Here is a 21,235-nt window from a genome sequence, read left to right on the forward strand (position 1 = left end):
CCAAGGACTGCAGGGTAGCCCTAGAGTACTTGAAGGAGCACAGCATTTCATCAAATTTTGTCCAAAAACAGCATTTGGCCATTAAAGGGCAAAACCTCAATGGCTTGCTGGACATAGGAAGCAATGCCCAAAATCTGCAGCCAGGAATTCTGCCTCATTGTGATCGGAGAGGCCATCACTCTGGCTAAAGTGTCTGTGCCGTCAAGCACGGACTGCAAGGACATCTTAGCCACCAAGCAGCTCTCAGTGAGAAATGCCCAAAATTCCTTTCATGAAGGCTCAGACAGCTGGTCTGCAAACTCTGACATAGTGGTAGAATAAATAAAATTTTATTTGGACAGCAAAGCTTTGCTGATTAGCAATTCATTTATGTAAGGAGGAGGAGGTGTAAATCTTCCTGCCCATGAGGTCCAAACATTTAAAGTCCCTATCCCTGGGTGTGGACTTAAACCTGCCCTGCTGGGCTCTGTCATTGATTGCAGTTACAACTAGAGAATTTGGGGCTGGATGGGAGTAAAACCCCTCAAATCCCTGCACAGGAACAAAAGAGCACTTTTCTGTGTGCTTAGCTGCAGGCAGTAACAAAACAACTGTGCTCCAGAGGGCCTTAACTGGTTCAATGAACACATCACTAGTAGGGAGGGAGACTCTCCCAGGGGCAGATGGCTGCAGGATATCCACTCATTCGTAGGTATTCTCTTGCAAGAGCTTCACTTGAGTACTGAGAGAATCAACTACACACTGCAAAAGGTCTCATTACACCTTTAAATCTTCTGGTACTGAAGGGAAGGATGATCCAAGCATCACAGAATCATCCAGACATGATGAGGACCTTAACTAAGCCAAAGCCAGATCTAGTTGCAAGGCTGATGGATTGACTCTGGAGACTCCGCCTGGAGGATTAACAGTCCCTGGGCCTGGGGAGGATCGACGGTCACCACTGCAGACCTGGCCAGCGATCTTGCCTTCAAGCGAGACGAAGAGGGGAACCTCCACAACTGAGGAGAATCCCACAGATTCCATGGAGGCCAAAGATCTGGATAAGGCATTGGTGGCCAGTAGGAACCAGGCCAAGAGCCTTCATCCCAATCAGAAGACGAGTATCAATCCTGGTATCTGTAATGGCTCATCAGCAACCCTCAATCCAGGTTGGGTGATGAAGAGTGGAAGGATGATGATCCCAACTCTGACACAGATGTAGCTAATTACTTCATTTTATCATTCACTTATTGTGTGATGTTATGATTAACATGCTATCTTATATATAATCACTGTATGCTAAATAGATTTAAATTGTAGAATTATAAAAGTATCAGAGGGGATAAGTATACATTAGCTATCTAAGTAAGTAGGGCTGAAACACAAAACCTACAGGCTGAGGCCTGTAAGATGCCAGCTTAGTCATACTAGGCCATAGACATATTAAATGCTTGACATAAGTAAGTAACCAAAGAATGACCCTATACCACAAGATCATAGGAAAAGATGTGCAAATGGGTGGTATTGCAAAAAATTAACTGTTAGAGTTATTTTTTTCTTACAAGATATCCAGTAGTCATATTTTTCTAACACATGCCCTAACCACAAGATGCACTACGTGCATAAATGCTAATGAGGTATAATCAGAATCACATTATAAAAAGAGATTGGGAAAGTTTAGCTCCCTATTGGAAACTCCATCAGGAACCACCCCATACTGATGATCAATTGGCAAGGCAGCCATTAGACCTTACGAATATTATTAAGGATGTGAGTATAACTATATTTGTAACTTGTGCATTAGTCTTTATAAAAATTCTATAGGTATAGGAAATCTTAACAACTTTAATAAAACTTGTAAAACACACTAGACATTGTATTTGTAAATGTATGAGTGGTCACTACCCTTGGTCTTTGTGTGTACCCAGAAACTCCAAAACTGAAACAAGCAGTAGAGGTGACTTTCAGTCTGTTGAACTTGAAACTGTAGTCACCAGACGTGAGCCCACGGTGGCATACTACCATATTACAAAATTCACATTAAATAAAATAAAAGGCTATACTAAGGAGCCTCAGGATCCCAGAGATAAGGATGGAACGAAACCAGAGGAAAAAGTAACCAGTCTGACTCATCCATCATCCAGAATAAGTGGTACCATCAGTACTAAGCATGCCAATTCCAGAAATGGTGTTGGTCCTGAAGTCAGCAGCGGTACCAGAGTGTCTGATGGTGCTGACGTCAAGGGCAGTGAATGCTGCCACAGAAGCATTTGTGTTGCCAACTGCAGCAGTGCCAAGGAGATTCCTGGTGCCGGGGTCGCTCATATGCATCCCAGTCCCAGACCTGCTTTCACAAACTATGGAAGGGCAATACTGAAGTGAGGTGCCAAGAGACCTGAGGGTTCAGCATCTTGTTCAATTGCCAGAGCTACAGATAGCGAAACCTTGGCAAAGTCCTGGACCAAAGGAGAGATTGGGACCAAGAAGCAAAGGAGATCTCTACCTGCCTAATACGCTGCCGAGGTGGAAACAATTGGTACTGGTATCTCCCTCGTCGGTGCCAGACTCAACAGATGCCTGGAGGCTGCAACTAGAGTAAACGGTACAGAATTTTGAACCTCCGGACTCAGTATCAAGGAAGGGTTAAAGGTACCCATGCCATCCTGCACACTGGTACCAACTCCATGCCAGTCCACGCTTTTCCTCGGGGAAGCAAAAGAGTCACCCCAAAACCAAAAGCAGTCTTAACTGAGATCATGCAATCTCTTCTTCTGCACTGTTGACAGGGTATGGCTCCTCCATTTCTTCGGAGAGGCACCTGCAGCAGCACTCCTGGAACCCGAAGCACCATGTGTGGGGATCACTGTGTGGGATTGCTCCGCCACACAAAGGACAATGTTTAAACTCCTGTGAGGGCACCGAGAAAACAAAACTACTACAACTATATACAACAAGGAGAAAAAAAACTAAACTAGCTGAGAGGTTAAGACCACACAGAGCTCTGACTCAGCTATAGACAGTAAGAAGGAAGTGAAGGAGGGCCGGTGTTGCACTGCCACGTGCAGCTAGGTGAGGGGTTATGGCCATGAGGTGCGAGCCTCACCCCCTACAGGTACTGCTAGGCAAATTTCTCCTGCTCCAGTGCACTGGGTGTGCAAATACCTAAGTGCAATACATGTCTGCACCTACTCAAAGAAGGTTACTTTAATGCCAGCTTTTTATTGAATGCTTTTTTAATTAAATTCCTCTTCAAGTGAATGGTGGTATTCCTTCTTTCATTTTAATGGCAGTACAGATAAAGGTTTATTACACACTAAAATGTTTTATCCCTCCATAACAAGGTTTGATAAGCTGCTACTGTATCATATAAGAAGAGTTATTGAAACTAACTACTGTGCCTGATGAATGGCTATTTTTCAAGCCTCAAAATTCTATTGTTTTGTATTACCCTTTCCTACTAATTACTGAAAGGTTTACAAAGAAACCACGTCCCAATTCACAGTTTATCTTAGAAGTAAATAAAATGAGTCTACAAAAAAAGAAAAGACTCTTAGTGGAGTTACACTGATAAAGATCAAGAAACAGAATATAAAAATTCCAACCACTCCCTCTCTAATTACTTAAGTATTCATACAATTCTTGCATAAAAATATTATAAATATTTAGTTTTATATTTAGGGCAAACCTAATACCATCATAAGATTTGAAAGGACAAAATGTTTAACCCTGAAAATTGAGATCACAGTAGAAATAACGACAGGCAAATAATTAAGGAAGTGCTTATCAGCTCTTTGCACCATTCTAATTCTAAGATATAGTCAGTTTCTTGTGCAATATATTATACTGCAATACAAAGTGTCAGAGACTTTTGGCAGAAGTGATGACTATTAGAAAAAACACCTTCCAGAAGCACATTGCTAAAGGCTCAAATGATGGTCCCATAAGTTTAGACGAGACCAGGTTCAAGTCCCAAGGTGGGGACACATTCTCTTAATTTAGGGTACAACATTTCCAGGCCTTTAAGGAATCTGATTGTCATGTCACTTGAAAAAACAGACTGTTATCCACATGAAGGTGGCAAGCTGGTCTCACCGCCAGGTGAACCTTGATAGAGGAAACTGCTAAGCATTGCTGTTTCAGGTGCAGCAAATACTCGCATATATGTTGGATGGATGAATGCACTGGAGAAGCTCCAGTTTGCCATGCCCAGACGGAAAACCACTTCCATTTGACAGGCAGGCGGCCCTAGTGGAGGGCTTTCCACTGCTTAGTAAGACCTAGCAAACTTGTTCCAAGCAAACCTCTTTTCTGCGATTTAGGCATTAAGCTTCCAGGCTGTTAAATGAAGGGAACACAGGTTTAGTAGTTGCCAAGCGCTGCAGACCATTAGCTACACAAAACAAGTCCTGCAAGGTTTATGCAACCTTACAGTCAGAAACATTTTGTTCTTTAAATAGACCTCTAAAGGTTTTTTTCCATTGTATTGTATGAATTATGCATTAAAACAATGACATATTAGGTTAATAAGGGGATTTCATTCTGGAAGACCGAAAAGCACTCTACAAAGCTAAATTGATAGGAACACCATATTTCATGCTGATACTTCCTCCTATTCGACTGCAATATCATTTAAAATACAACACCAAAAAAAAAATCTTAGTTTTTTTTAACAACAACAAAAAAACAATTTGAACCAAAAATAGTAGGATTTGTTTACTCAACAGAACACTTCTCAAAAGTGAATATGAGGGAGTGGGAAAAGAGAAAAACTGAGCAAAGTATGAGCAAATACAAGATTCTGAAATGATTTAAACCTTAAGGGCAAAGCTGAATAGCATGATTTGGAACTGGAATCCAGCTCAAAACAGAATGTATTTCTTCAGTTCACGTTCAAATATATTAGTTTATATTAGGGACTCCTTGTCATTTTTTTCCATCTAGTTTATGTCATAAGGTTTGTGTCTTACATACTTCTCCACAATATGGAGAGTACCATTCCTTCCCCCAAATAGACTTCATTTAAATGCATTTACCTGTTTTTTTCATCATCAATGAAGAATATGTTCCTTAAAAATGACACTGGCCTAGATGAACTGAAGCTGATATGACAAGTGAGTCCTACATTTGTCCCCTCTGGTGAGACTGCAATAACTTGGCCACTTGGAAACTGCACAGAAAAGGGATTAATCCTGTCACCATCTTCAAGTTCAAGCTCTGGAATTTCAACTTGTAGTGCTGACGGCCTGTGTTAAAAATCAATAATAACGATGTCTGTTACTGTTGCCCTTTGGGAGCAAAGTTAAGTCACACATCTATCAAACTGCTTTTCGCAGCTCGATATATGAACCATGATCATAGCATAAATTTGTTTTTTAAATTATTAGTCAACTGAAACTAACTAAAAATTATAAGTCCTTTAACATTTAACATGCCATTTTGTCTTTTACAAATGTATTGCAATTAGTTTTCTGTAGTGACCCACTGCAACTCAGCATTGTATGGAAGAATTTTTACAGACCATTGTTATAACTAAGGCTTAAGTATTACTTTTATTTGTTTTCTTAAAAATCACCTATTACTAAAGCTTTCTTCTGTATTGATTTAATTGTATTAACACTTATCAAATTGTTCTAGTGTTCAAAACAGCCTTTACTCTATAACTATTTGCACAAAATGGAACCTCCTGGACAGAGACATTTTGAAATACTTCCCCTGGTCACACTAATTTAGGCTCCAATCTTGCAATCAAATCTATGTGAGTAGATCCCCAGACCCATATGGAGTCTGGCTTGATCCAGCTGTGGTATTATTGACAACAGTCATTCAATAAATTACTATTTCTCAACAGAAATCCTAGGTAATTCACCCCACCTACAAATGATGATCATCTATAGGAAAGTGGATGCAAGATGTTCATTTGGGTCTCTGACACTGCAGTACCTAGTCATAGAAATGTGCCACTAACTGCACTGGAAAATGAAATTTACTATTTAACCACAGAAAAAATGTATCACAGGTAGAGGAAGTACAAGCTTCCTAACACTTGTCGTATCAGTGTGCCTCAACTCTTGCCTGGAGAGACTAGTACTAGGGAAGGGAGCAATTCAAGTTCTGCCTAACATGCTAACAATGTCACCAACTGCAGTATTAGTTTTTGATATGTTAGCACCTATCCACTGGAAACTATGGTGAGACCATATTATCATTTAACACTGGTAACAAAAACCTGGCGGATGGTAACTTTAACCACTATTGCTTTGAGCTGTATTTGAACTAGTGCTCTAAAATGTACAAGCTCTGGATACCATTACCAAGCCCTAGTATTCAAAAATATTAAGCTGTACAATGCTTTATGGTACAAAACCCATGATAAAGGACTCTAGGAGGCATCTGTTAACCAAATATTGCACCAACTCTGAATTAATACATTTTGCGATACAGTATGGAGATTAAAAGAAAGTTTTTGATAGTTTTCAAATCTTCGGTTTAACAGTGTGATTTTGGAGATCTAAAAAAATGAATAAAAAGGTGCAATCATTAATAAATCTAATTTATAGACACTTTTAGATTAATGTGTTCGTTTTGTTGAAATATAATACAGCCTTGCATAGATAATGAAATCATAGTACACCCAGTTTGACTCATCGATGTGTCTAACAAAATCATACTAACCCAAAATAACTGTTTGAGGATTTCTAATCAATTTGCCAGAGAAAAACAGCAGCTACAATGTTTTCATCTAATCATGACACCAAAAAATATAACAAGCTTATGATGTGACTTTCAGGCTGAAGTTACTGAGAAGCTCTCATAGCTGCTGCTTTTTTCATAGCTCTGCTGTGCTTTCCAAAAAAGTACAAAAAGTGTAACAATCTGTCCTGTAATGATGGACAGACACACTTCTGGAGCACAGAGCTAGTAAAGAAATGATACATCATGAGGATAAAATGCTGTTCACTATTTCCTGCTAAGTATGGCATTTTCCTCCATTGAGCAGACAGTGATATGAACACCAATCCACACAGCAATTATCTAAGTATCTCCTGCAGCAGAAAACAGAGGAAGCGTGAGAATTATAGTATTTATGGAAAATTAATCTGGAATTTAAGGGAAGATTTACCTTGAGTAGTCTTTTGGAATAATATTGACATACATCTCAGTTTTCATATCCAGAGGAACAGGCATCAATATCAAAAACGGGGGATCAAAGTTTATCTTAGGCAACTTGACAGTACCAGACAGAGTTAATAGTTTGCAATGTGATGGGTTATCATTCAAAAACACTGGCACTTCAACTCCATATGTCCCAGGATAAGCTAATGAAAAATGGAACAATCAAACAAATATACAAACATAATTAAAATAAATCATTTGAAGACACAAACCTGATAAGAACTTCCTAATCAAGCATATTGCTTTTGTTTTCAAAATACAGTCTAACATGAAAACAAGCTGCAGCACTAGTCTACTATGATAAGTTAGGAAGAAAAAAATAGTTACAAGTGACTTGTCCTGGAAACTTGGAACCCATTTTTTTATATTGTTTATTAGCAGGAAACTTTTTGAAATTCTGGCATTTCTTCAAACTTATTGAAAAATAAAATATTTCTTGCAGTTGATGAGACATATATCCATTCTTAAGCACCATGAAATGTGAAACCACCCATCTCTACCTGTACTGTCATGCAGTCAAATTCCTATGGGGCTTCTAAATCAAAATAATGAGATCCAGTAACTGAAAATATAAATTCAGCCTACCAGATTCCAAAGCTCTGTACTGTTTCCAACATAAAAATGCCTCTCACATCTCATTTGCAAACACACAAAAAACTTCTAGGATGATATTCCGATACCACAGAAATAAATGCCAAAACTTACATTAACTTCAGCGGGGCCAGGATTTCATCCTATATATCTATTACATCCAAAATAATTAAATTTAAAAAAAAACAACATTAAATTCGCAAAATCAAACATTCATTTAGGAAATATCAGATTTACGGTTGCCTTAACTTGATCTCATTATCTGATCAGATACTAATTTTTCACATGACCCCTACTTCAATCAGTGCACGGGTTGGAGAATGCTCACTGACTAAGCACTATTCAGCGTTTCTCTTTATCTTAATTACTCAATGTGTGTCCCCATGCATTATTTACTGCATGTCATCCAAACCTTGTACTTAACACAGTTACTAATTTCCTCATAGTCTTTTCTATGATGCTATCATCATAGTATCTTAGTTCTTTAATGAATGTATTTTACAACACCCCAGAGAGGAAAGGAAAATGAAGACCAACATTGTCAAGTCTCCATTAATATTGGGTGACAATTTGAGATGCTCAGGGTTTAATTTTTCAGAGTACTCAGCATTACTTAGCACTTTATATGTTTCAAACACAGCTTCCGTTGCCTTCAGCTACAGCTGTGAATGCTCAGCATTACAGTTGGGTGAAAAATTTTTGGCAAATACTAAATTTATCAAAATTTGCATTTTTCAGGGCACCAAAACTATTTGCAAATTCAAATATAATTTGGCAACTAGTTTTGACCAAACAAAATGAAAACAAGATTTTTGAAACTGTGGATTTGATCAACATTGAAAACTATCTGATCTGAACAAAATTTTTCCTTGTTTTTGTTTGTTTTATCAAAAAACACTAAGCAATTTGGGAGGGGGGAAAGGGGATTTTTTCCATCTGGCTTCCAAACCAATAAATCAATCATTTGCTCAATTCTACTCAGCACTTCTGTAAATCTGACCGTAGGTGTCTCCAGTTGGGTACTCAGAAAATGAGGAACATATAACGGCCAGCTGTGAAAATTGTGACTTGTGTTACATGCCCAGCAACATATAGTAACTCTGTGGCAGAGGTAGTGATAGAATACAGTTCTCTAGGGCAGCATTCAACTGCCTTTTCACTGCACAGCTGACTAATTCCAAGAACAGCTCCATCCTGTGTACTAAATGAGGCATGAGTCCCAGTTGGGGGGGGGGGGGAAATAGCAATAGTTTGCCTAGTGCACTTGATTTCCATTCTGTTAAAAGGTATCTTAATTATATGATCACATACTAACAATAACAAACTTTCCTTGCAAAACTTTTTTCTCTCTTTTCTACTGCTCCACTTGTCCAGCATTGTCACCTCAACCATTCAGATGAATGTTTTAAAGTTTGCAGGGATTTTGTATTCTCACAATTTTTCCTCCTTTAAATGCTTTCTCAAAATCTGAGAAAACTGGCCATGCCCACTCACCCTCTTCTGGGCACAATAACCTCATTCAAATTCTACTTTTTTCTTAAAAGCACAACTGACCAGGATTCCAAAAAATGCTACTACTGCACAACAGCACTAACCACACAAACTGAACAAGAAGAAGAAGGATAAGATAATCATATTAAACCAGAATGCCAGTCTGATTCCAGACAATTATTCAAATCAGTTAGCCAGAAAAAACTACTAGCATACTATGGGAAGTATTTGTTATGTTAACCACACCTCTAGTGACCACAGTCAAAGCTTGTGCTACACTACTACCTAATACTCCACCATCATTTGCTATATAGTAGGCCTTGGCTACACTTGAGAGTTACTGCGCTGGTGGTGGCTTTACAGCGCTGTAACTCACTCCCCATGCACGCTGGCAAGGCACATAGAGTGCTGTATCTCCCTGGCTACAGCACTGCACGAGAGGAATAAAGAGAATAGCGCTGGGGTGGCAGTGTAAACAGGGAATAATCTTACTAAGCTGTAACTGACCTCCGGAACCTTCGCATAATGCTTGTAAGTAAAGATAACTCTCTTTGTTTTGTTGTGCTGCCTCTGTTTGTTTTGTTGTGAACACAGCTCCTGTTTGCTGTGAATGAGCTCCCTTTGGAACACCCACAGCTAGAGTTTGCTTGAAGAGAGGGGGCTTGAGGAGAGAAGCAGCAGGGCGTGGGGGAGGGAGGCAGGGAGGGGTCTGTTTCAGGGAGGCTGCTTATCTGGTTTGTGAGGAAAAAAACAAAGAGGACTATTTGCTTTCAGTGAGCGAGAGAGGGGTGGGGGAGGGGGTCAGAACTTGCAGCTGCTGACATAGTGTCGGCTCCAAAAATCCACCCTCTCTCTCCTGCATGCTCCCTGTCACACTCCACCTCACCCTCCCTTTTGAAAAGCACATTGCAGCCACTTGAATGCTGGGATAACTGCCCATAATGCACTGCTCCCCATGCCGCTGCAGATGTGGCCACATCAGTGCGCTGGTAGCTGTCAGTGTGGCCAGATTGCAGCGCTTTCCCTATTCAGCTGTGCAAAGACAGGTTTAACTCCCAGCACTGTACAGCTGCAAGCGTAGCCATATCCATAGTCAAATTGCAACGTGATGTGGGCGTTTTCCTTGGGGATGTTTCATAGTGTTTACAAATTTGTCCACTTAATTTTGCCCACAGCTGTTGGAATCCATGGAATTAAGCAATTCTCCTCTTGTTAATCCTGGAGATACTGGCGTGGGTGGGGAGGAGGAAGAGTAATTGTCCTAATTCATAAGAAAAGACCCTAAAGGCAGCACCACAGAAACACTTACTGAAATTTTAGAGAGAGTTTCCTTTCTGATCCTGCAGAACCAAAAATGGGAAACAAACTACCAAAAAAAAAATATACTTCACTTCAATACTACCACTGCAAACAAAAAGATTTAGCCACACATTTATTTCAGTCACCAGCTTCAGGAAAAGCCCATTTATAAAGTTTCCTCTTTAAGCATGTCTCTGAATTTCTGATGGTTCTCCATTTGGGCATCATGGGGTCATAATTAAGGTTGTTTGGGAGAACTTACCTGTGTACTGGCATGGATCTCCTTACTTTCCTGAAGAGGGATGTTTACCTATACCAGAGCCTTATTCCTTAAATAGTTCCATTGATTTTTATATATCTACTTAACACAAGGATAGCGAAAAAGTGGTCCCAAGTGGCTTTCCCTCATCTACATTTCTGAGGTCAAACCGTTGTGGTTTCTTGACAGCCATTCTATCCCAGCCACCACTTGTGGGGTCATGCAAACTTTGCAAAGCATGCAAACAGATGTATTATGAATCCAAGGTGGATATTACACACATTTAAAACATAAATAGGTGTTATTTTTAAATATATATCTATGTTTACACATACACCTGGGTGTTTTGAATTCTTAGGCTTACCTCTTGAAGTATCTTCTCCAGTCCTACTCACAACCCCCTTAAAACTTAAAGCAAGGCACTTTTAAATGAACATTTCATGAGAGGTTAAAAAAAAAGCACTAGGACATCCTTTTAAAAGTGAACAACAAATCTGGACAATTCATAGCCAATGAAGCACTTTGTCTTAATTGCCCTAAAGTTCCCAAAAACTCAAAAACGATATGCATGTGAAGTTTCAGTTGCATTGATTCTGGTGTAGTTTAAATTCAAAGGTAAATTCAGTTTCAAATTCACTCTAACAAGAAGTCAGATGCAACTATAACGAGGCACAATCGGTTCCCATTGATAGTATTTATAACACTACCTTAACTACAGTAGAACATCATTAGGCTGGGATTTTCAGAGGAGCCTAAGGGACTTGGGATCACAAATCCCATTGAAATTAACTTCCTTGTGCCCCTTTGAAAATGCCAGCTGAAGTCTAATGGCTTTAAATAAAACATCTGTCTTCACTGAACCAGCTTTAACTGCCCTGTAAGTGTCTTTTTACTGCCCTGTAAGTGTCAGTGGCTGGCTGAAAAGTGTCCTTTGGGTTTGAACTAGACGTAACTTCAACAGAATCAAAAATTTTCATAAAACTATTGAGAACAAAAAAGACTTCAACCTCTCAAAGTAATAACTCCAACAAGAAAAGATTCAGTCCCCAGAAGCACAAAGTTAAACACAGCTCCACTTTCCAGTTACAAAGGTTCTGCTGGTACAGTCAGAAGCACTTCAGTGTAAGCTGCTGCTTTCCTCAAAGCAGCTACAGACTTGAGGATGAAAGTCTGTAGAGTTTCAGTACCAAAATAAAAAGTGAAGTTATAATTTAAACAGAGTGTAAATGATAACACTGTTAAGCAAGTTGTTGCAGTCCAGGCAGTCCCACACCAACAACAGCAGTAGGTCCCAGTACAGAACATCCCTTCCTGGCTATAAACAAGTTAAAATACAAAGTCTTCACTTTGCAGGGTCCCCGTTAAAAGCCTTTCCATTTCTTGGGAGGTTTTAGCAGAATACCACAATTTTTTTTTTTTATCAGCTTGAGTACATGCTTCCCTCCCTCCTAGTTACTCCTTTCTGCTACTTCCTTTTATAGCTGCTAGCTGGGCCATGATTTTTTTCCCCACGAGATCCAGCTGTGTCCACTCCTGCAGATATTTAAACTCTAACCGTCTGGTTCTTAAACAGTGCAAATCAAACAGGTGAAGTAGGAATTTTGACTTTGGCTCTAGCTGGATTTCCCCAGTCTAACGACCCAGAGCTTCTAAACACCCAGATGGGTGGTTAAGTATTATACCATTTACAAAGAAAAAACTAAAGTTCTATTAATGTTGCAAGAGTTTCTAAGTTTAAAATATGCAGAAATACCTGAATTTTATGTGTTTGGGGGCCTTACAAAGCACCTCAAGTGTGTGCATACAACAACGTAACTGTATAGGGCCATCTTTCAGATTTTATGGGTCTACATTAAGACTCGACTTGGGGGAGGGGAAGGATACTCAAAAACCCGTATCATGTTACAATGTTGGGACAGAATGATTCAATACCTGCATCTTCAATACCATGTCATTGCATCAATTTATGGTACTTTAATATCACTTACAAATGCAAAAACTTCACATGTATCATCATGGCACAGGATCAAACAGTCAAAAGAAAATTTCACGATGTCTGGCAAACCTGCCTAAATTATTATTATTCCTCCTTATCGTCTGTTTTTAGCCCCCTGTCATGGTATAATTCCCCAATCTGAACCTTAGAGTCTAAAAGATGGGGTACCAGCATGAATTCCTCTAAGCTTAATTACCAGCTTAGATCTGATAAGCTGCCACGACCCAAAAATATAGTGTTTTGGGGCACTCTGGTCCCCCCAAAAACCTTCCCTGGGGACCCCAAGACCCAAATTCCTTGAGTCTCACAACAAACGGGAATAAACCATTTCCCCTCCTCTCCTTTCTTCCTCCCAGTTCTTTCCTGCCCTGGGTACTCTAGGAGATCACCATGATTCAAACTTCTTGAATCACAACACAGAGAAATCAGGTTTTTTCTCCCTCTTCTCTCCCCCTCCCAGCCTTTCCCTCCCTGGGCTATCCTGGAGAGAGAGACAGATTCAAGCTCCGTGAATCTAAAACAAAGGGATTCCACCTTTCCCCTCTCCCTGCCTCCCACCAATTCCCTGGTAAGTACAGACTCAATTCCCTTGAGCCTCAACAAGGGGAAAAAATCAAACAGGTCTTAAAAAGCAAAACTTTTAATAAAAAAAGGAAGAAAAAAAGTAAAAGTTGTCTCTGTAATTTAGGTGGTAAAAGTTACAGGGTCTTTCAGCTTATAGACACTAGAGAGAAGCCTCCCCCCAGCAAAAATACAATTTAAAATACTTCCAGCAAAATACACATTTGCAAATACAGAAAACAATTAAAAGACTATAACCGCCTTTTCTACTTAATACTCACTATTCTGAATATATAAGAGACTGTAGCAGGGGGGCAAGAAACCTGGTTGTATGTCTAGTCCCTTTCAGGACCTAGAGAGAACAAAACAAAACCCAAAAAACAAAGGCTTCCCTCCCCCGAGATTTGAAAGATTCTTGATTCCTGATTGGTTCTCTAGTCAGGTGTCTCAGGTTCCCTCTTTGTTAACCCTTTACAGGTAAAAGAGACATTAACCCTTAACTATCTGTTTATGACACCCACAAAGAGTGGTGGGAAGAAAGCAAGACCACTTTAAACCATGCACTATCAATGCAAAATAAGCCATATTAAAAGCATTTTACTCCCAATCCCTCCTCTTCTCACATAATCAAATCACCATGTCTTCTGAATCTCTGCTGATCTAAAGCTAGGCTAACCCAATGCCCTACAGTTCCTTCCTTCTACTTTAAACCAGCCTATGAACCTCTTTCATTTCTACTATAGACAGCCAACCTTTCCCCTGTCCACCCTCTTACCCCATTCAAAGCACAGCAATACAGTCATTCACCTTCTCTCACAATATACCATCAGACTTTCCTCCCAAACCAACACCTCCAGCCTATCAGCATGGACTTCCAATAATCCATTCCATAGTACAGCCAAATTTTTCAATCTTTGAGCCTAAAAGTTAGACTCCTACTATGTGCTTTTCAAAAGGGACTTGTGCTCCCAGGTAATTTAGGCCCATTTGAAAATTGCACTCCTAAATTTGTATTTAGGACCCTAAGTAGAAGTGGTCTCATTTTCAGAGCAGCTGAGCTAATTTGCACCAGAGGACCAACCCAACACAGAGCACTCTCCTGGATAGCACTGAGCACTGCACAGCTGCAGCAAACAACTGGATGTTTAAGTGAAGGACACGTGACTTAGCTAGAACAGGTTGTTGTTTTAGGGGGTAGGAGGTTGTTTTTTTTGTTATTGATATTCCATTTCTATTTTAAATGGATACAAAGTAATTGAACAATTAAATTATATTCCATCATAATAACAATACTCAGAAAACATGAAGGTTTAATAGATAAGCAACCAAAAATTTGAAAATGACAACATGAAGATTGCATAACAATATTCTTCAATAATGAGATCAATTCTGTGCAACCTTAATTCTGCCTTTTGTGTGTATATATTACAATACAATATACAGTTACATGACTACATCGTATTTGTTCTTTCATTTCTATTATTTGTTATTTATATTACCTAGCATCTAGGAGTCCTAGTCACAGATCAGGACCTCTATGCTAGGTGCTGTACAAATGGAATAAAAAGATGGTCATAATGTGTATTCTAACAGAGGGAGAATTAAAGTTTCATGTGCAACACTAGAAGTAGTTTCATCATTTCTGAGCACTTAGCTTTGCAACTTTAAATATTTTATGAATGTAGACTTTTTATTAAATGTTGTACAATTACAGCATATGGCTCTTGAACAGAAATGAATGTCAACAGAAAAAGAACATATTACATTAAATATACATATTCCTGAGGTGGGGAGGGGAAGTATCAAGTTGTTTTGTCTCAAGGCTATGCCCTAGAAAAAGAAAAATCAATAATAAACCAATCATTTTCCCCATAAAAACTGCTAGAGGGTACAGCTATTCAACTTCCTGCTGTAGCAGAAAAAAGGAACTAGAAGTTAGAGGCTGTGACATCCATCTGCACCCTTCAGTCATACAATCAGCAAACCTCCCACGGGTTCTAAATTCTTTAAAACTTGCTAATCCAATTGTCAAGTATCAGAGGGGTAGCCGTGTTAGTTTGGATCTGTAAAAGCAGAAGAGTCCTGTTGCACCTTATAGACTAACAGACATATTGGAGCATGAGCTTTCGTGGGTGAATACCCACTTTGTTAGATGCATGTGGTGGAAATTTCCAGAGGCAGGTATAAATATGCAAGCAACAATCAGGCTAGAGATAACGAGGTTAGTTCAATCAGGGAGGATGAGGCCCTCTTCTAGCAGTTGAGGTCTGAACACCAAGGGAGGAGAAACTGTTTTTGTAGTTGGCTAGCCATTCACAGTCTTTGTTTAATCCTGAGTTGATGGTGTCAAATTTGCAGATGAACAGAAGCTCAGCAGTTTGTGACTCTCATGACTCAGTCATGAAAACCAAAAGCATGGATCCATTGAAACTTACGTTTCTTTGAAGAATTACAATTATTACCAAGGGTGACATGATACTGTAACATATTTTATCCCTTTCATGCATTCGTTAATGCATTAGGGATTATACAGTAATATAGGATCATTTCAGGTAGGTATATATTCAGTTCTTTACCATCTCTGTTGAACTTAACCACTTCTGTCACAGTAAGGAAACCTGTTACATTACCACACCTTGTGCAAGCCTTTTATGTGTGAGCTTTAAGTTAAATTTAGTGCTATAAAATACTTTAGTGCGACATCCTGTCACAGGCAGGAACTCTTCATTTTGTATTATCTTGAGATCTACTGAGGAAAAGTGCTCTATAAGAGCAAGGTATTATTATTATTACTACTACAAACACAGTGGTGTGTTGAAACAAATAGTGCAATTTAGATTTGGGGCTTGCTAATCAGTTCGTCCACTCAAACATGCTGAAATTCTACAGAATAAACCTTTTTAGGTAAAAGGCAAAGCATGCTCCTTGATAGACTATTAAAGTCTTCTGTGTGGATTTTGCTGTATTTATTATTCTATTTTAAGAAAGATTAAATATTGTTTCACAGAAGGCACAATACACAGGCAGACTACAAATAGTAGAATAATATTTAAAATATTGAATTATGAAATCAGTTGATTTTAGAATGCTTTTATTGCTCATGTAAATGTAAGACTTGCACATAGTAAAATGCAACAAATAACTTTCAATTAAAAAAAGTGCTGATCAATAATCCTTGCTGACTATGCATGAATAGATACAGTATATTTCACACACACACTTTACTCACTAACTCACAATATTGTTTTGTATTTGCAGGTTATTAGCTGGCTTAGTAGTCTTCATAACATACTATTTTATACAGGTGGCTTTTTCATAGCATAGATCATATATTAATGGAGAGATTATCTTGTGATTGACCTCTGCTTGCATTCACGGTCATGATACCCTTGAAGCTTTTATGACAATTGCTTATGTGATCTAATTGCTTTCCTAATATTACATAACAGTCCTTAATGAAATGTAGCAATGGAAACCATCAGGAAAGAAAGAAATGCATGTCCAGTCACCCCTTTGTAGTCTACCAATCATTCAAAGGTCACATCTTGGGAAGAACTGCCTTATATTTGTAAATATTCTTCTCTTCAATTTATTTGAGCTTATTTTAGCAAGAATAATACTGTCTTCATCATCCCTTGCTGATCTAATCACATGCCAGTTCAACAGTCATTCAAATTCTCTCTCTCTGTTAACCTATTTTCCCCTCTCAGTCTAGAAATACACCACCATGGGATAAGGCCATAAAATAACATTTTTCTCAGAATGAAAAACAAATGAAAACTTCTATGTTTTGTATTGTAGTCTTGGGCTGATTATTTTATCATCATCATTCATTAGTGTAGATATAGATAATCTCTCAATGTATGTGTATTAAAACTGCCTCTTCAGGAAGTACAGTTACAGCCCTCTATTTTGTGATTTTTCTGTTATTTAATGACAACAGAGAACAGGACACATAATGAAAAGTAGATGGCTCAGAAAGGAGAAAATCTGTAAAATAGATACAGACTCGCAATTGCTAAACCACATACAGAATGTTTGAAAGCACTAAAAGGCAATAACCACACCAACTTTTTATTTTCCATCCTCCCCCATTTCCATTGCCCCTTCTTCTCAGTCTCCACTACAAAACATTGGGTCTTAGCATATTTCTTGTCAGGTTTCTTTAAAAAGATAAGTCAAAGAAAAGGAGATTAATCTCTCCAACATTCAGCAGGTAAAATTACCTTCCATGTCTGCTGCTTCTACCTAGTCTCACCCTCCAAGAAGATTAAAAATCATCTACCTTGCACTGGTATAGCTACACATCAGAAAAAAATAAACACTTTGAACACATGAAGCAACTCCAGCCCCAAAGCTAGCAGCTGTTTACTCAAAGTGACAATCAAATGTAAGAGAAAGTTACTTACTATAACTGGAGATTCTTTGAAATGTGTTGTCCCCATCTGGATCCCAAAACGTGAATGCAGAGGTGTGCCATGCGCCAGAGCGGGAACTGTTGATAACAGTATCCACTGACCTGCATGTGTGTCATGTGTCAGCCACATGGCACATCTGAGGCTTTAAGAGGCTGCACGGGTCAATGCTGCTCCAGTTCCTTCTTACTCAGCAGCAGAGGAGCCCGGAGCAGAGGGGGAGAGCAGGATAGGGACTACATATCCCTATGTGGATTCCAAATGTGGGAGAGTAGTGAGCAGTATTCAGGAGGAGGCAGACGCGAGGGCTCTTGGAAAGATCAATTGTGTACGACAGCATGACCGATGGCGGCATCTGTCATCATGGGGGGAGCAATGGCATAATGAATGGAGAAGGTATGGACAGAAGACCAGGTCGCTGCCTGGCATATGTCCTGCCAAGGTACGTCTGCTAGGAAGACGGACATGATGGCATGAGCCTGTGTGGAGTCATCAGGAAGATAACCTTCATAGAGAGGTGGACGAGGCTTGAAAGGAGGTTTGGTGAGGGCAGAGAGGACACTAGGTTGAAGTTCCAAGCTGAGATGGGCTGTCGCACAGGAGGAAGAACATTGAGGAAATCTAGAGGTCTTTGGATGCATGAAGATGGAAGAGCCATCCACAGGAGGGAGGAAGGAAGGCACTGAGAGTAGCTAGGTGAATTTAGTTGGAAGAGTGTGCTAGGCCTGATTGGCGGAGATGGAGAAGGTAGTTTAGGAGAGTAGGAATGGAGATAGAGTTGGTAGGAAAGTTATGAGGACTCATCCAGGCCGTGAAGCAATGCCATTTGGCAGGAATAACACATGTGAGTGGAATGTCCTCTGATATTAGTGAGGATGTTGCAGATGGGTGTAGAGCAGGTTTGGTCTACACAAGATCTTCAACCAAATACCAAGCCATGAAATGAAGGGGGTGTGTGTCGGCATGTTGCAGGTGATTGCGGTCCTGCATCAGATGATTCGGAATGTTGGGAAGGGGAAGGGGCGAGCAGAGAGGTGAAAGATCAGTGTAACAGTATTGGCGAGACCAGGAGGGAGCTATAAGGATCACCATGGCCCAGTCCTTGTTGTATTTTGTGTAGGATCTCGGGGAGGAGGGGAATTGGCAGAAGGCATTGAGTAGACGTGCAATCCATGGAACAAGAAGGAAACTGCCCTGAGAGACCAGGCCCAGGCCTCCAGGAGCAGCACAGTGATAGTTTGCTGTTCTGTAGCATCGCAAAGAAGTCACAGTGATGCGTGCCTCATTGGTAGGGGAGAGATTGGTGAGTGCGATTGTGGAACTTCCACTTGCGGTTGGCATAGAAAGAACGGCTGAGTTTGTCAGTGTGTTGCTGGTGCCTGGGAGGTATGCTGCCTGCAGGGTGATTTGATGTTGGAGGCACCAGTTCCATCAGATGGATGGATTCCGTGCACAGAGAGGGGGACCTGGCACTGTCCTGTTTGTTTCTATGGACGACTGCCATCATGTTGTCTAACAGTATTTGTACATGGCAGGAGTGGAGAAAGTCCAGAAAGGCTTGGCAGGACAGATGAACTGCTTGGAGCTCAAGGATACTGATATGCATCCATGCTTCTCTTGTGAACCAGAGACCCTGAACTGTGCAGCTGTCAAGGTGGGCACCCCAGCCCACTAAGGATGCATCTGTGGTGAGGGTGGCAGTGAGTGAGGAGTGCATGCCCACTAGGACTGTGGATGCGTTGCACCACCAGGAGAGGAAGACCAGCATCTTGGTGAGTGGATCTAACTGTGGCTCATAGACTGTGTGGAGCCAATGTTGGAGGCAATGCATATGGAGACAAGCATGTAGTGTAACAGCAGTGCAGGCAGCCATGTGTTCTAAATGGGAGCGGCACTGGCAGACATGCTTGTGTGCACCATGTCAGAGCATGGTACTAAGGGAAACAAGAATAGCAAAGCGGTCCCTCGGGAGAAAGGCTCTGGCTGTCACCGAGTCCAAACGTGCTCCCATAAAGGTAAGTGTGCGGGTAGAGATGAGGATGGATTTTTCTTTGTTGATGCAGACTCCTAATTTGTGTAGCGGAATGTGCAGGGTGCATATGCTGGTCAGGAGGCGGGAGTGAGAGGGTGTCACCAGAAGCCAGTAATCCACATAAGGAAATAAGGTGTGGCCCAGTCAGCGCATGTGGGCTTCCACAACCGCAACACCTTCATAAATACGATCTCAAAAGGGGGGACACAGAATTGGTAATGGGTATTGTGCATCTTTCATATCGAGAGCCATGAACCAGGCTCCATGGGAAAGGGAGGGTGATCATCCAGAAGCAAAAATTGCAGATGAATTTGTTTAAGTAGGCAATGTTCAGGGTGGGGCATAGACTACCCCCTTTTTTCGGAATGAGGGCATGGGGGAATAGAAGCCACGGCTACAGTGGCAGTGCAGCACAAGTTCTATGTCACCTTTGTGGAGAAGGGCGATAGCTTTGCTGAGAAAATAGTTTTGGGAAGGGGCTGAGGAGCAGCCCCCAGGTAGGTGGTGCAGGGGAAAAGGAAAGGAATTTGATCAGGTATCCTTGACGGATGATGTCCAGTATCTAGCGGTCAGAGGTGATCAAGCTCCAATTGTGGGTGAAGAGTTAAAGGCAGCCCCCGAATATGACATGTGGTATGACCAGAAGGATTGTGGTAGTTCACGGTTCTTGATGTGAGAGTCAAAACGATGGGAAGCTGAGGCAGCCCATGTGGCTGAAGAAGTGTGTCGGGGCCATTGGGAGTGGGAGCAATGGCAAGGTGCTTCAAAGGGTCACTGGGGGTATGGTTGACAGGTGGTTCAAGGATATGGGCATAAGGGTGGATGCTGTTGTGAACAGGTGGAGGCTGGGGTATAGATGCCCAGGGAGCGCTGAGTGGCACGAGTGTCCTTAAGGGAATGAAGGGACTCATCCGTCTTATCACTAAACAGTTTATTGCTGTCAAAGGGAAGGTCTTCCAGCATCATCTAGACTTCTTTAGGAAGAACACTGGATTGGAGCCATGAGTTGCAATGAAGGACAACCTGGGATGCTAAGGAGCGAGAGGCAGCATCTGCAGATTCTACTGCAGCCTGGAGCGTGAATTTGGCCACCAGTTTGCCCTCATCCAGCATGCATTGGATGTCTTGCTATCAGTCAGAAGAAAGAATCCTGGAATTCTGCAAACTTAGAATAGAAGCAGAAGTTTTATTTGGCCAGAATAGCCTAGTAGCTGGCAATAGGGAATTGTAATTCCACGAACGAATAAACTTTTCTACCCAGCATGTCCAGTTTCTTTGCATTGCAATCTGGGGATGCAGATTTGAAGTGCTGCCGGCAGGCACATTCAGTAGCAGTACTGATTACTAGAGAATTTGGCAGCCGGTGAGTGAAGAGAAAATCTGTGCCCTCGGAGGGAACAAAATAGTGGCATTCTGCTCATTATGGTGTAGGGGCACAA

At 40.7% G+C, this 21,235-nt stretch overlaps 1 protein-coding gene across 1 annotated transcript in view; it reads right to left on the bottom strand.

Moving 5' to 3' along the window:
- CFAP47 (cilia and flagella associated protein 47) overlaps window positions 1-21,235 on the bottom strand; it is a 681,124-nt gene that overhangs the window by 560,427 nt on the left and 99,462 nt on the right. Inside the window, 2 exon segments of the mRNA XM_030575652.1 lie at window positions 5,013-5,222; window positions 7,100-7,295. Coding sequence (XP_030431512.1) covers window positions 5,013-5,222; window positions 7,100-7,295 — 406 coding nt within the window.

Source organism: Gopherus evgoodei, chromosome 1 (genome assembly GCF_007399415.2).
Source record: "Gopherus evgoodei ecotype Sinaloan lineage chromosome 1, rGopEvg1_v1.p, whole genome shotgun sequence".
Classification (NCBI taxonomy): domain Eukaryota; kingdom Metazoa; phylum Chordata; order Testudines; family Testudinidae; genus Gopherus; species Gopherus evgoodei.